The sequence below is a fragment of the Haemaphysalis longicornis genome, unplaced genomic scaffold (genome assembly GCF_048455015.1).
Source record: "Haemaphysalis longicornis isolate Haplotype H1 unplaced genomic scaffold, Haemaphysalis longicornis Haplotype H1 scaffold_29, whole genome shotgun sequence".
NCBI lineage: Eukaryota > Metazoa > Arthropoda > Arachnida > Ixodida > Ixodidae > Haemaphysalis > Haemaphysalis longicornis.
Genome location: NW_027526331.1, coordinates 3,172,052 through 3,187,813, shown reverse-complemented (window position 1 = coordinate 3,187,813; position 15,762 = coordinate 3,172,052). Strand labels below are relative to the sequence as shown.

Below are 15,762 nucleotides of genomic sequence, written 5' to 3'. Positions count from 1 at the left end.
CAAGTACGTCGAGGAAGGCGATCTGTCCATTATTTTCTTGTTCCATGGTGAACTGGATGCTTGGAACACAAGAGTTTAGATGCTCAAATAAAGGCATTACGTTTCGGCGGTGGATCGCACAAAAATAGTCGTCTACGTAGCAGACAAAGATCTTGGGGCCGTCTTGTACGAGCATAGCGCAGAATTTTCTAGAGCCTCAGGGCAATATTCGCACAGACTACTGAAACGGAAGCTCCCATCGCTGTTCGAAACCGCTGGTCCGTTGAAAACAAAATATGTGTTCTGCAGGCCAAATTCCAGGAGACGATATAAGTCTTGCATCTCAATTGGCGAACGTGAAGGCAGAGATGCATCGTTCTCGAGTAGATCCTTGCAACTCCGGACCGCGTAATTTTGCCTGGAATTTGGCCTGCAGAACACGTTTTGTTTTCAACGTACAATGTTAGAAGCAGCGGTTTGGAACAGCGATGGGAGCTTCCGTTTCAGCAGTCTGTGCAAATATTGCCTCAGAGGCTCTAAAAAATTCTGCGCTATGCTCGTACAAGACGGCCCCAAGATTTTTGTCAGCTACGTAGACTGCTTTTGTGTGATCCACCGCCGAGACGTAATGCCTTTATTTGAGCATCTAAACTCTTGTGTTCCAAGTATCCAGTTCACCATGGAACAGGAAAATAATGGACAGATCGCCTTCCTCGACGTACTTCTGAAACGGTCGGCCAAAGGATTTATAACCAGTGTTTATCGAAAGCCGACCCACACGGGTAGATACCTGGGGTTAGACTCTGCGCATCCTATAGGCCAAAAATGCTCCGTCGCCGCTGCACTCTTCTCACGCGCATCACGAATCTGCTCTGAGCCTGGTCTGTGCAAGCAAAAGCTAGCCGTGGTAAGGAAGGACCTTCGCAGCAACGGCTACCCTTCAAAGCTTGTGAGGACGCAACAATTGCGGGATTCAGTTGCCTCCTCCGAAAGGGTTCCTGAAGACGGGCAAAAAGGCGCTGCCATCCCCTACACGCAAGGCATCAGTGAAGCTCTTGCAAGGGTGTTTGGCACATATGGCATTAAAATTGCACACGTGCCAACGAACAGGCTTAAGCAGAAGCTGGTATGCGTGAAGGACCCTTTAGAAAAATCAAGATTCCCCGGAGTTGCCTACAAAATTCCATGCAAGGATTGCGACGCACCCTACATAGGTGAAACTGGAAATATTTAAAATAAGAATTCAATAGCACCAGAACGATGTCAAAAAAGGCAATGCAAGCTGAAATGCCTTGGCGGATCATCACCTGGCTACTGACCACGTCATCGATTGGGATTCCGCAAGCATAATCGCATCAGAGAAGTGCCTGTCGACACGACTACTTTTAGAATCAGTGCATATTCAACCAACTAAAAACACGATTAACCAGTCGCGGGGTAATCTCCCCGAGATATACATGCGCACTCTGCACCACCAAACCTATAAATAATCGCGACCTTTAACCCCCGTTTCATTGTGATCAAAGGCCAGTAGGGGCCCAAAATGTCTTTATTTGTTTATTTGTTTTTGACCAGGCGAGGGCCTGCTTGTATTTCATCAACACCGAACTAACCCGCCTGAATCACCACTTTATAGACATTGAGCAATTATTTGAATTGGTTTATTGTAGCAAGCTGTCTTGTTTATTTCCTTATTTTTTTGGCATTTCCTGTCTCATTTGAAATTGGGAGACCAGATAGCTTTTACTACGGGCCATGCACTGGCGACAACAAATATTTGATTTCACTTTAAACAATTTTCGGTTATGTTTTATTGCTCACCAGCCAATGACCTGAAATACAAGAGGCTCCTAAAACATGTGCTGGCATTTCTTTCCTGCACTGCAGTACAACTAATCATGACTTTTATCATATTTTGTTCACAAATTGTAATATTTAGAAAGTATTCAGCTGAATGAAAATGTTATTTCAGTAGCATGCGCAATCAACAGGGCCTCAATGACTCTCACCACGTGGTTCACTTGTTTCCGTCACAAATAACCTGATTGCAGCCACATTCCACCCAAGACGAAGGTAACATATCCTCTGGGATGATGAATATTTAAAATGCCTTACGAGTAAGTGCTAAGCACATGAAATTGTGGCATTAAAACCGAAGATCCCTCTGCGGCATCCTTCACTTGGGGCAGCGCTTGATCACAAACTTCGAGAAGTTGAAAAATGCTCCATGCGCCGCTCCAGCCAGCAGAAACAATGCAGGACGCAAGTTGGTAGGTGGACCGTTGGCATCCTGCGATTGTGAAGATTTTTTTAGTAGATGCACTTTTTTTTGTACCACTGTTCATTTTTCCGTTAACAAGCAGCTGAACTCCTGCAGGTTCTACGAATCATACAAGCATAATAAAACGCAGCAATGCAGAACAATTGGCAGGGTTACCTCAATTTTTCTTTTCTAGGAATGAAACAAATGTAGGTAATCTATACACAACTACAATCAAACCTTTCAATTTTTACCTACTTCACTCCTAACAAGCACACATACACGTTAGACATGTGAGAAAACTGCTAAATTTATGCCCACAAACTTAATCAGGCATCAGAAATCGGCAGGGAACGACGTGTCACCTTTAAATGCACTTTTTTCGTTCAAAACACTAAAATGGGCGAGAAAGACCCATAACTATGATTTGGTACCCTTATCTGGTATGGTTTTCAGGCAATGCTTACATCTCACTTCAGTACCTTCAGGTGGTGGAGATCTTTGAAAACTCATTGCGGGCAAGTGGGTTGTGTTCAAGCTCTCGTATCTTGCCAGCATATGCTGGATTCCAGCATTCCCAAATCAACGTGACGACTCGAATGTGGTGGATGCAAGAGAAAGAATAAGCACACGCCAAGGGCGTAGCCGGGGGGGGGGGGAAGGGAGGGGGGGTCCCGGTGCCCCCCCCTTCATAATGTTTTATGTCATGCTGGAGTTATCTTTGTGGGTGTTCTTTTCCCCGGGGCTTCTCCTCCAAGCCGCTGCAGCGCTGAGGATCTCACCCCGGGTATCTCCAACCGACAAACTCAGCCTCCGATCAAAACTATACATTTATTTACAGCCCAGTGGGCGGCTAAAAAACAGTGCTCAGGCGGAGCTCGAAGACGACGGGCCGAGCTCTCCTGTGCCCGGACCGCGTCTCTCTCATCTCCTTGTCTTCATATTCCCTCCACCCTGACGCTGGGGGCCAGGGAAGAGGGAAAAGCGAGTCCTTCGTGGGAACCCCATGTGGTGGCCATTAGCGCATTCGGTGCGAGCAGGCGCGACCCTCCTCGGAATGCGGGGAGTTTCAAGGCGCCGCGTGACACGACACGTGCGTTCAATTTCTGTGCTGCTCGTCCCAGGTACCGCGCCAGTTCATGCGTCGAAGCGCCCGACACCTCCACCGCCACTGTGAAACATAACTTCAGGAATGTTCACACACCACACACACTTTGCGAGCGTGCTCCATCGTTCCTTCAATTGGCGACACAACAATGAGCACGGCCAGTGCCCCTTGACCCTGGCTGCAGGTCACCATGACAAATTAGGCACAATCCTCACAGCTCATTCAGAGCGAGCGGCCTTTAGAATGCGGTACGCACCGGCCGTCGTCGTCCGAAAACGCCCTTGCCATGCGCCGCACACCCTCACACAACAGTATCATGGGCCCCTCTCCTCCTCGCTTCCTCGCTCGGGAAGGGACCACTGCTGGCTCGTCACCATGCGTTGAAGCCACTCTGCACTGAGGTGAAGCTGACTGACGCTTTTGCCTCTTTCTAGGCGAACCCTTGGGTTCGGCCGCTTCTGCGCTCGGAGCGCCGTGCTCCACTACGCACCGTTGGTCAGCGTAAGCAGGAGAGGACTGCTTAGCGGCTACGTCAACGCTGACATGAAATGCTGTAGGGGCTATCTCTTCAGCCACTCCTACAGACCTACCTGCAACTGCCCTGGGCTGCATTACATGAGCGGCCGTACCCTGATTTACACTTTCCTCGCTGAATTCGCTGGAGCTCCCTATGGCAATCACATTGTCGGTACTCGACATTTAGGTATCTCGAGAAACACAAGATACAGTGTGCGTGACACCAACTGCATCCGATTCCTCGCGCGATTCCCGTGCTGCTGCATCCTGCAATGCAACTGGCCGCTCGCCCACGCTCCCGGAACGTTCTCCCTCTCTGAACGCGGTGACAACGAGCTCACGCTCGACTGAAACCAGCCCCTTCACAACGGCTGATTTAAGAACTTCATAGTTCTTCCCCTCCTTCCTGTGCGAACCCTCGTGTTCGGCCGCTACTGCACCCCTGTGCGCGCACAAAGCGCCGTTCTCTACCACACAACGTTGTGTCAAGCAAGGAGTAGCGAGGGGCTCATCGGCAACATGAACAATAACATGCGACGCTGCGGAGCCTTTCTCTCTTGCCATCAGCTTCATCACGGGCATGCGCACACTCTCATTCAACTTTGACTGCCTGTCATTTACCAACGCAGCCTCGCGCGTAACACCTTCCTTCACCTCCATCTTTATTTCGGTGAAATTCTCTAAGCGGGATGCTTCACTATCCTGCTCCCCGGTTGCAGAAAATCTCAACGCCCACGAAGGAACGTGCGCCACTATCCTATCTTCGCCTTTCCCACGTGACTCTGATCGTGGCGGATCCCGCGAAACAGGAGGACTACGCGCGTCCAGTGAATGGGTTCCACCCAGCGCATCTTTCGGCGTACCGGAGCACCCCAGTTCACTCTCTCCCCGAGTGCTGAACATTACTGTTTGAGCAATCGGTGAGGTAGGAACATTGTTAGCTCTCTTGAAACGTCCACTCTTCGAACGTTCCGCTGCTAACTCTGCCTCAGCGATTCTCAATTTCGCCAGCAATAGCGCCTTCTGCTCAGTGAACGACATTGCAATGCTTGCTGTCCCTGCAACGTTCATGCACGCTTCCTAATCCTCATCATTATCTCGCGGCTACACCTAGATAGCTGCTAGATGTCATGGTGAACCGCAGACCCAGCATCAAACGAGGCACTGACCTGTATAGCTCGGCGCCTGTAGAGATGCCGCACCGGTGCAGATGGGTTATCCATTTATGCACCGCTCCTTCCGCCGAGGTGTCCACCAAACAATCGCCCGCCGACTTCTCGCCTGCCGCTTCTCCTTCAGTGGGCTGCTGATGCCTCCACTGACCGCTCGCCAAGCTGCTTCTCCGCTGCTCAGCAGGCCGCAGAGATTGCCTCGGTCTCCGTTGAGTGCCGCTCGAGCCGCTTCTCCACCTGGGTGGCGAGCTCGCTGCTCCTGCAGATCTCGTTCAGCAGGCTGCCGCTCTCCGTTGAGAAGTCCGCTGAGTGCCGGTCGAGCCGCTTCTCCACCAGGCTGACGAGCTCGCTGCTCCCGCCGATCCCGTTCAGCAGGCCGCGACTTCTCCGCCTGCTCCATCTCGCCCGCCGGCTGGCTGAGTCGTCGCTGTTGAAGATCCTGTCGACTGCGCCAGTTATCTTCTTGGATGTTCTTTTCCCCGGGGCTTCTCCTCCAAGCCGCTGCAGCGCTGAGGATCTCACCCCGGGTATCTCCAACCGACAAACTCAGCCTCCGATCAAAACTGTACATTTATTTACAGCCCAGTGGGCGGCTAAAAAACAGTGCTCAGGCGGAGCTCGAAGACGACGGGCCGAGCTCTCCTGTGCCCGGACCGCGTCTCTCTCGTCTCCTTGTCTTCATATTCCCTCCACCCTGACGCTGGGGGCCAGGGAAGAGGAAAAAGCGAGTCCTTCGTGGGGGTCCAACCCCATGTGGTGGCCACTAGCGCATCCGGTGCGAGCAGGCGCGACCTTCCTCGGGATGCGCGGAGTTTCAAGGCGCCGAGCGACACGTGCGTTCAATTTCTGTGCCGCTCGTCCCGGGGCCCGCGCCAGTTCGTGCGTCGAAGGAGTGTGGGCATGCCCGTGAAAAAGCTGATAGCCAGAGAAACAGCCTCAGCTGCGTCGCATGTTCTAATTCATGTGACTGATGAGCCCCTCTCTACTCCTTGCGTCACACAACGGTGTGTGGTAGAGAACGGCGCTTCGTGCGCGAACGGTGGTTCAGTAGCGGCCGAACGCGAGGGTTCGCACATTAAGGAGCGGAAGAACTATGAGGTTCTTAAATCAGCCGTTCTGAAGGGGCAGAGACTGGCTTCAGTTGAGCGTGAGCCTGTCGTCGCACCGTGCGGAGACAGAGAACATCCTGGGAGCGTGGCCGAGCGGCCAGTAGCTTTGCAGGATGCGGCAGCATGGGAATCGCGTGAAGAATCGGATGCAGTTGGTGTCGCGCACACTGCATCGTGTGTTTCTGGAGGTCCCCGAATGTCGAGTCCCGAAAATATGATTGCCATGGGAAGCTCCAGCGAATTGAGAGAGGGAAGTGCAAATCAGGGTACGGCCGCTCATGTAACGCAGCCCCAGGCAGTTGCAGGTAGAACTGCAGTGACTGAAGAGATAGCCTCTCCGGCTTTGCATGACCGCGTTAACGTGCCCACGAAGCAGCCCTCTGCTGCTTACCCTGACCAAAGGTGTGTCGTAGAGAATGACACCTCGTGCGCGTACGGTGGGTCAGAAGCGGCCGAACCCGAGGGTTCGCCTGGAAAGAGGCGCAAGCGTCAGTCAGCTTCACCTCAGTGAGAGTGGCTCCAACGCATGCTGACGACCCAGCAGTGGTCCCTTCCCGAGCGAGGAAGAGAGGGGCCCCTGATACTGTTGTGTGAGGGTGTGCGGCGCATGGCAAGGGCGTTTTCGGACGACGACGGCCGGTGCGTACCGCATTCTAAAGGCCGCTCGCTCTGAATGAGCTATGTGAGGATTGTGCCTAATTTGTCATGGTGACCTGCAGCCAGCGTCAAGAGGCACTGGCCGTGCTGATTGTTGTGTCGTCAACTGAAGGAACGATGGTGCACGGGCCAAATGTGTGTGTGGTGTGTGTTTCGTGTGTGAAACATTCCTGAAGGTATGTTTCACAGTGGCGGTGGAGGTGTCGGGGGCTTCGACGCACGAACTGGCGCGGGCCCCGGGACGAGCGGCACAGAAATTGAACGCACGTGTCGCTTGGCGCCTTGAAACTCCGCGCATCCCGAGGAAGGTCACGCCTGCTCGCACCGGATGCGCTAATGGCCACCACATTGGATTGGACCCCCACGAAGGACTCGCTTTTCCCTCTTCCCTAGCCCCCAGTGTCAGGGCGGAGGGAAGATGAAGACAAGGAGACGACATCGGGAGACGTGGTCCGGGCGCAGGAGAGCTCGGCCCGTCGTCTTCGAGCTCCGCCTGAGCAGTGTTTTTTAGTCGCCCGCCGGGCTGTAAATAAATGTACAGTTTTGTATCGGAGGCTGAGTTTGTCGGTTGAGGATACCCGGGGTCAGATCCTCAGCGCTACTGCGGCTTGGAGGAGAAGCCCCGGGGAAAAGAACATCCAAGAAGATAACTGCTGGGCTGCCGTTTAAGCAGCCTGAAAAACCGCCTGAAGTCACCTGCAGGCGCGGAACCTGCAGTTTTAAGGACATTCTTGCTCATATAAAGCTGAAAACAAGGGCTATGTCAACGTCTGATCCCTGCGCCCGCTCCAGATGCTGTACCTGTCAACATATACAGCCCGGCTGCATTTCGCGCAGGATACACCGACAAGCGCTGGGAACCTGCCACGAGCCAATCGAAACAGCCCCACTGTTTCAAGGGCGGAACAGCACGGCCGGGGAATGGCAGAACAGCAGGAAAAGCCTCATATAGGCTTACATGTTGTCGGGAGCGTGTCATTCCTTGTCTTTAGACTGGTACAAAGTATAATCACATGACAGAGCACGTCGCTGTATTTTGTTCAGTCAACTATCAATCCTTGATATGTTTACTTTTCTACCGGCATCGCACTTCATTGACTATTGCAGATCCATAATTTCTTCTGCATAAAAAGCATTGCTCTGCCCATCTTGTATTTCCTCCACATCAACAAAACTACACAATTCTCCCTAATGCGGAGCTTTGTTTTTTTGGCACTATTCCAGTTTCCATGACCTCCCTCTTGGTTAGAATCAGCATTCTGTATTTGCTTAACCGGAGTTTTACTGAAGCCATGTCTGTTTCGATTTAACAGATAGAAATAAAATGAAATTTAAGAAACGTGCAACAAGCTCAATATTCAACAGCAGTGCAATAAGGTGTTCCGCTTAGCGAAAGTTTACTACTCGCGCTACTAGCACAAAAAATAACAAAAGGCGATTACTTAAGGACGAAGACGCACATTTGCTAGTTTCAGCGCCATAATATACGAATGCGCCGCATGTACAGTCCACTGCGATTCGGAAGTTGTCGCACCCGCCGCGGTGGCTCAGTGGCTAAGGCGTTGCGCTGCTGAGCACGAGGTCGCGGGTTCGATTCCCGGCCGCGGCGGCCGCTTTTCTGATGGAGGCGAAAAGCAAAAACGCCCGTGAGTACGAGATTTCGGCGCACGATAAAGATCCCCAGGTGGTCAAAATTAATCCGGAGCCCTCCACTACGGCGCGCCTCATCGCCTGCGTTGCGTCGGCGCGTTAAACCCTACAATCAATCAATCAATCAATCGGAGGTTGTCGCGGGAAAGCTACTCTTTCAAACGAAGCAGGAAGAACAACAGCTTTAGCAAATATTCCATGCAAGTTTCGTTATCATTGGTGTAGATAAAGGGCAACCAAGTCCAAGTCTGTGCTTGATAACAACGAATGTACAGGGCCGTCCACGCTAGGTGCGAACACGGCGCAGCGTGGCCTCGCTCAGCGGAGCGCCAGCGCACAATCCACGGCCGCGCATCGAAGCTAAGCGGCGCAGGCGCATTGGGGCTTGGAGGCGGGGCTTCGTGTAGTCTGCTAGAGCGGGAGAGCGCCGTGCCTGCTTTGCTGTGAAGCACGCCTAACTGTAATCTTGCTTGCCTGTAGCGTCTAAGCGCGCTGCGACGGCGTTGCGGGAAAGCGCACTTTCCTTATTACGGTGCGTTGTGTAGTTTCTGCGTACGAGAACCCACAGCTTCCGCTTTTCAGTTCCGTGGTGCAGGTTAAATGCAAGTATTGTTGCAAACATTTCAGGACTGGCGGCTTGGTTTGGTTCAATGAGAGACGCTGTATAGAACGGCATCGTATAATTTCGGCCACTAGGATTTATTTAATGCTCACTGGCATTACGCAGAACATAATTGTCTGTGCATTTCGCCTCCATGGAATTTCGGTCACAGCGGCTGGGTTTCGATCTGCCGAATTTCTTCCAGATGTGTATTGGCTTTTTTCAAACATATGAATATCGCGCATCGTTGAGATGGTTCAAGGAGTCGCGAGGAAGTACGGGTCTTACCATAAAGGAGGATGCGCACAGGTGGCAACAAAGGGAGGGGCCGCTTTCTCCAAATAACGAGCCATGTAGGGAGCGCAACCAATGACGTATGCATTATAATTTAGCACACTAGAGTGGGACCGGTCCAGGATTCGACCGTAGAGTAGACGATTGTGCTGGGGGCGTGACTTCCTGGCTGGGCGACTGCTTGAACCATCTCGACGATGCGCGATATTCATATGTTTGAAAAAAGCCAATACACATCTGGAAGAAATTCGGCAGATCGAAACCCAGCCGCTGTGACCGAAATTCCACGGAGGCGAAATGCACAGACAATTATGTTCTGCGTAATGCCAGTGAGCATTAAATAAATCCTAGTGGCCGAAATTATACGATGCCGTTCTATACAGCGTCTCTCATTGAACCAAACCAAGCCAGTCCTGAAATGTTTGCAACAATACTTGCATTTAACCTGCACCGCGGAACTGAAATGCGGAAGCTGTGGGTTCTCGTAGGCAGAAACTACACAACGCGCCGCAGTAAGGAAAGTGCGCTTTCCCGCAATGCTGTCGCAGCGCGCTTAGACGCTACAGGCAAGCCTACAGTTAGGCGTGCTTCACAACAAAGCAGGCACGGCGGTCTCCCGCGGTAGCAGACGACACGAAGCCCCACCTCCAAGCCCCTGTGCGCCTGCGCCGCTTAGCTTCGATGCGCGGCCGCGGATTGTGCGCTGGCGCTCCGCGCAGCAAGGTCACGCTGCGCCGTGTTCGCACCTAGCGTGGACGGCCCTGTACAGCTTGAAACCCAAAGGGTGGCAAGTCAGTCGTGCAGGCCATTGTTGTATCATGGAACAGCCAACAAGGGAGCGAAGAGTGTGAAATCTCGATTTTCATGGTTCCGAAACGAAACCGTGGGCTGGTGGCACGCTTGGCCGCTCGATAACCTTCAAATCGTGCTCGACTGTACTTCATAGCTGACAAGAAAACTTAATAGTCCCTTTTCTAAAACACGAGAATCTTGATAGTAAACATTCAGTGTTGGCCTCCACTTCCGCCTGACGAACTTCGGGGTCCGCGCGCCATTTACGAGCGCACTCATGATCACACTCACGAGCGCGGGTCCGCCTAACCACCTGCTCTGCGGACGAATGAATCGCCCGTGGTCTGCCCATAGACCAGCGAACAGCAATTTAGCTGATCATCACTATCATCACCATCTAAGCTCCTTAAAGGAGCCATGAAGAGAAAATACAACTTCGTTTAATTTGAAAGAACTAGGATTCAGTATGTCACTCAGCTCCATTAGAGCCGCAAAATATGTTTTTTAACAAAAAAAAGCAAGAAGTATTTAAAAACTTTCAAATTTTGCGCCACAGTGACGTGTTATGAGCAAGAATGACGTCATACGGGCCCACAATAAAACATAATTTTCAGTGCCTTAACTGCACCTTAACGTTCAAGTGATGCGGTCAAATGAAACTAGAGGCCGGATTACAGTCCAGTCATGTGCCGTCGCGACAGGTCAGTTAGGCGGCCGCCAATCGCACAAACAAGGTTCCGTGACGTCATAGATAAGTTGCGGGAAATTGGCTAGGGGGTCGCGACTGCTTCAAACGTGTTCCTTAATATCTCCGTTATTTTTTCGAAGATTGCGATGATATTGGGATCATTGTTATCAGGACTAAGCAGTCTTTCTAATAAACCCAACTTGTATTTTGTCTTCATGGCTCCTTTAAGGTGGGCTTTACAGGTAGTGTTGAGCATACACAAATCACATGTTAAAGTCAGTTATTTCAAGCTTCGTTTGCAAAACAACGCGCAAGATGCCTTGCCTACATATTTCCCCGTCCCATTTTTTGGTCGACCACCCCCCCCCCCCTCCCCCCGAAAAAATTCCTGGCTACGCGCCTGGCACACGCCCAATCAGGAGTACGTTCAGCATGCACGTCGGTTGTTTAAAAAAAAAGGGTGTAATGTATTGCTCAAAAGACTCAATGCTTGCACGCATCTTGGAGCAGCAACGGCCTTGGCAGATGTGTTTGAGTGGTTTTCTTCTCTCATAACATCCACAGTGCTTTCAGGAAAAGCCCCAGGACTAGCAATTAGCATGTTCCACTTAAGAATAATGCTGCTCATACTTTACACTTTCAAATCTTTTTCTTTGTGGAAGGGTGTTTCTTTATTGGCGGTACAGCACTAGCGTGCGTAAATCGCAGCCTTCAGAACTCCAATCAGGCCTCTTTAAATGGTACAGCCAGTTACATAACTATTTGAAAAAGTGGACTGCAAGGACTGTCAATTCACATGATAAACATCCAAAAAATAGCTGAAAACAGAACTGGTAAGGCTTTATCGAAGACTAAACTACGAAGGTTATAACATTTTTGTGTACCTAAGAAATATGGCTTCACCGTAAACATGGCTAACACCAGGAAATTCGTATACATGGTGATTAACTGCTACGCCCACATTATGATTTTGGGTGAAACTTCGAGTTTTCCGAAATTAACAAGAAAGGTTGCCATTTAGCGGCTACATGTTAGGTTATGCATGAAACACCAATAATTGTTACGGGGGCGAGAACTTGTACATTCAAGTGATCGAACATTATTCAAGTATGGTAGCCCACTGTGCTACCAAAACTGTGTTTGAAAACTTACGTTCTGGCGGCCAAACACTGTTGACAATGCTTGTGGCTCTTGTCCGGTTGAATGGAGGGACGTGATGTGCTCAGACCGTCCAGAGGTCTAAAACAGGATGACACATGATTACCACACAGGCAAGAATGGAAATTATTGGGTGCACGAATGTTACAACTCGGGCAACACAATATTCAGCCAAAATCAATGCCCGCGTACAGCGGCACTGTACACATGGTGAGGTGGCTCGCCGCAAACGCAACGAAGCTTGCGAGGCGCGCACATTCGCTCGCAAACGATTCTCCCTCGCCATTCCCAACACGGCACAAATGACAGCGGTGATTAACGAAGCCGTAAACGCTGCGCAGCATAGTTTAGAGGAGTAGCCGCCCGTGTTCTGATAAACTACGCGTAAGACGTGGCTTGCAGTGGTGAACTCTGAAGCTGTTCAATGTAGTGCTGCGGAATGGGAAACGTTACTGAGTTACTGAGCGCCAGTGCGTTCAGCGCTCAATGCAAGCACCACAATGTTCTTTCGCACATCGCCTTTCTAAAGACGAGCCCTCAAGGTTCAACCTAACTAGTTCAGTTAAACAATTCACACACGCGGGCTCCTGTTAACGAATCCTTAAAGCGGCGCTGACAGCTACAAACGGCATCCAGTGAAAAGAAAGGCGGTAAATGTGTCGAGACAGCTTACCTGCAGGAAACGAAGCAGAAGAGCGAGCGACGTTCAGGGGCAAGCGCCGAACGAATTTAGCCGTCTTCAGGTGGCAAAGTTGTTCTCAAATACTTCATCGCGAAGTCGAACACGACAGACATAACCGAAGACGACGAGGTGTCCAATTAATCATAATAACTGCGCTTGTGTAACTGCACACCACAGTAAACAATCCATGAATCCATGAAAGACGGGTCACGGCATGGAGGGTCACGGGGTGTCTGTTCCCGAATCCGGCCACGCCGCCGCGCGCCATACTCAGGGTTTCGGCCGTTGGCAGGGAGTTGAGTAAAGAAATTAAAACGACAACAATAAATAATTGCCTCTTTTACTGACTACAACACTAAATTATTATTTTTTGTGTGCAATATAATAAAGAAGCTTAGATTTTTAAAGTTTACAAACACAAAACGCGGACTGAGTTTTTTGGCGCTCCATTTGAATGTTAAAAAAGCAGCAGATAGTAAGATAACACTGCGCAATGAAATTTGGCAGTGTTCTAGTGTAAGTAATCGTATTATTATTTGGCGTCTGTTTATTTAGCGCCCGACTTCATGCCCCCTCCATTCCCAACTTTTGTTTTCTTTTGATATCTGCCTTGTTCTCCAACGTTGATTCTGTGGGAGAAACTAGGTGGTCTGTTTATTGCATTTGTACACAATATTTACGGTCGCTAACAATAAGAATGGAATAAAATTGTGATTGCTAGTACTTTATAACTCCACTGAGTGACGAGAATGACTGTTGTCAGAGGGGGCTATGATTGTGCTGGTGGGGCAGGAGAGGAACAGGGAACGACGGAATGATGATACAGATGTCACAGTTCAAGGTTGTGCTGTGCTCGGTGCAAGGTTGTAGAAAACAAAAAGTGGGAGGGGGAGTGTTATTCTGTCGATGTCGTAATAAGCAAGGGCTGATATTTTTTCCTGTTTCAACGTCGGTGCTGCCGCTGCTTTTTATTGAATTTGGCAGCTTTTTTTTTTTGCTTTTGAACATTTTTGACGAGGTTGGGAGGATGGTGCAATGGGATGTCTTTTTGAAATTATATTGCATGCATGACCTCAATCAATGATGAGCTGAACACCTTTTCCCCACCCTTTCAACACCCTTCCAAAAAAAAAGGTGTTGAGGTTGGTCAACACCCTTTTTTTTCACGCAAAAAGGGTGGAAAACTACAAAAAAGGGTGTTGAGATTCAAGAAAAAGGGCGTAAGGGCCTCCCAACACCCTTTTTTCAATTATCTTACACCCTTTTTGGCCAAAAGGGCGTAAAAAAGTTTAGTGTGTACACACGCATCGCACAGCAGGAAGTAAAGCGGCTGTCTTTTATTTCTTTCGCTGTCGTTGACTTGTATCAGATCAATGTTTTTTTTTCTGTTCTCAACACATTCATTTTTCTGCATCGTCCCACCTTCACAAATGTCTTATTAGTAGGTTTGGTTATGTTTGGGAAGCTCACAAACATCGTGAAAAATTTTCTACAGGCTGTATTGCTACATTTCTTTCTTCACAAGTTGGTTTTCGTTATGACTGCGTGCAAGAAGGTTCATATCCGCAGCGTGCGTTGTTCAATCACAATAAAATACACGGAGGAGGTTTATGCTAGGCCACCGCGAACACGCCCCAGACAACGTTGTCCGCAGTACCAGAATTTCGATCGTAACCATCGTTATCATAACGAACTGAATCTCAACCCGAACAATTATGACATGATTACGGTGTTGAAAGCTTGATATACTCGCTAACGAACTGAATAAATGGTATACGTGCATTAATTACAAGAATCGAAAACGATGAATATTTCCAAGCAGCTCATTATTGGGTTTCAACCATTCCAGGCGTAAATAACAAATGCTGGTGTACTTGGGATGACGTTCTATGAATTGAAAAAAAATTACTTTTACTCTTTTGTCCTGGTCTGAGGACTCAGTTCACTAATCAGCTCGATTTCACTGTTAAATAAACTTTTATCCTCCACCTCTTTCTAATCCTCCTCCTATTAAGCGCACTTTTTTTTATCACGCATATCTGAATGTTCGGAAAATAGGGCACTGGGAAATATGGCGAAATATCCCTCCAGGTCTTAACAAACATAGTGTTACTGTATCTTTACCATAGACTTGACTCGTGTTGCTCAATAAACCTCCATACTGGTTAGAAGCTTGGTATAAAACCAGCACACGCCTAAAGACGCCATGGGTTATTTGGAAATCGGCCTACAGTTTTTGCAGCCCATAGTACATGTCGGCACACTTTCATGCTATGACAACATAACATGATGTGGAACAACACTTTTGAGTGTTTGGCAAGATTGCAAAAACTCTTTTAATGTACATATGAATACGAGGAATCGTAATATTTCTTGCCAAAGCCGACACCGCCGAAAGCCGGAAATTTCTTTTGCGCTTGTATTTTCGCTGTTGTTTACTAGCATTCCCTTTGTTCGAAAGATTGCTTAATACAGGAGCTGACGTCTAGCTCTGACTCTTCGTGCACACAGATCCGGCTTCGCAATGAATGGGGCTACGCCGGCAATGCTTCTTCGGTAGCGGTATCTCACGCCTTGAGCTTCTGTATGCGACTTTAAGTCTATAATTATGATAAAAAGGTGCGCACACACAAAATATGGTGCGGACAAGCCTCAGACGTCAACCGAACGCAAAGAAACAAGAGGGAGAGCGAGCTCGAGTGGAGCAGACGACAAATGCGACAATCCCTAAGCCGACGTCACGGAGGCGCGCTCCCCAGCGCCGCGCGTGGTCGCGCTCACCGCCAATAGACCTGTTCCAACCGGGGCGCGCACAGTGCGCGTGATAAAGAGGTTTCGCGGGGTAGTTTGATCTGTGAGGCTAGCCAGACGAAGCCGCGCGAGCGCCCTGAACCAGAAGGTGTTCCTTCGGGTTCGAGCTCTAACTCAGGCGATGTTGTGGCAAATCCTGCGAGCGGGACACGAAAGACTAACGAGCAACGAAGCCAGAGCGCCGAACGGACCGTAAGCTCTTGCGGTAGCGTAGACGAACCGCCAACAGCCGAAGCGGGTTACGTCATCCCCACTGGCAGGGAAACCCAGCTGTCCCCGCGTTGC

At 49.8% G+C, this 15,762-nt stretch overlaps 1 protein-coding gene across 3 annotated transcripts; it reads right to left on the bottom strand.

Annotated features, from left to right (window-relative positions):
- Positions 1 to 1,512: 1,512 nt before the first annotated feature.
- On the bottom strand, positions 1,513 to 12,850 carry LOC144173122 (uncharacterized). 3 transcript variants are annotated; one of them, XM_077701641.1, is made up of 4 exons: positions 12,658 to 12,850; positions 11,979 to 12,065; positions 5,033 to 5,474; positions 1,513 to 2,269 (listed from the first exon to the last, which is right to left on the bottom strand). In XM_077701641.1, the coding sequence occupies exon 3, from the start codon at positions 5,433 to 5,435 to the stop codon at positions 5,079 to 5,081; it is 357 nt and encodes a 118-aa protein (XP_077557767.1). In that variant the 5' UTR covers positions 5,436 to 5,474; positions 11,979 to 12,065; positions 12,658 to 12,850; the 3' UTR covers positions 1,513 to 2,269; positions 5,033 to 5,078. The 3 variants fall into 3 exon arrangements, 1 of the variants encoding a protein (XP_077557767.1); XR_013323160.1 differs by lacking the exon at positions 5,033 to 5,474; XR_013323161.1 differs by lacking the exons at positions 1,513 to 2,269; positions 5,033 to 5,474 and adding an exon at positions 7,393 to 7,512.
- Positions 12,851 to 15,762: the final 2,912 nt, after the last annotated feature.

Bases quoted from the DNA above. Each gene is read 5' to 3' on its own strand.
- LOC144173122 (XM_077701641.1), bottom strand. From the start codon at position 5,435: ATGGAGCAGGCGGAGAAGTCGCGGCCTGCTGAACGGGATCGGCGGGAG.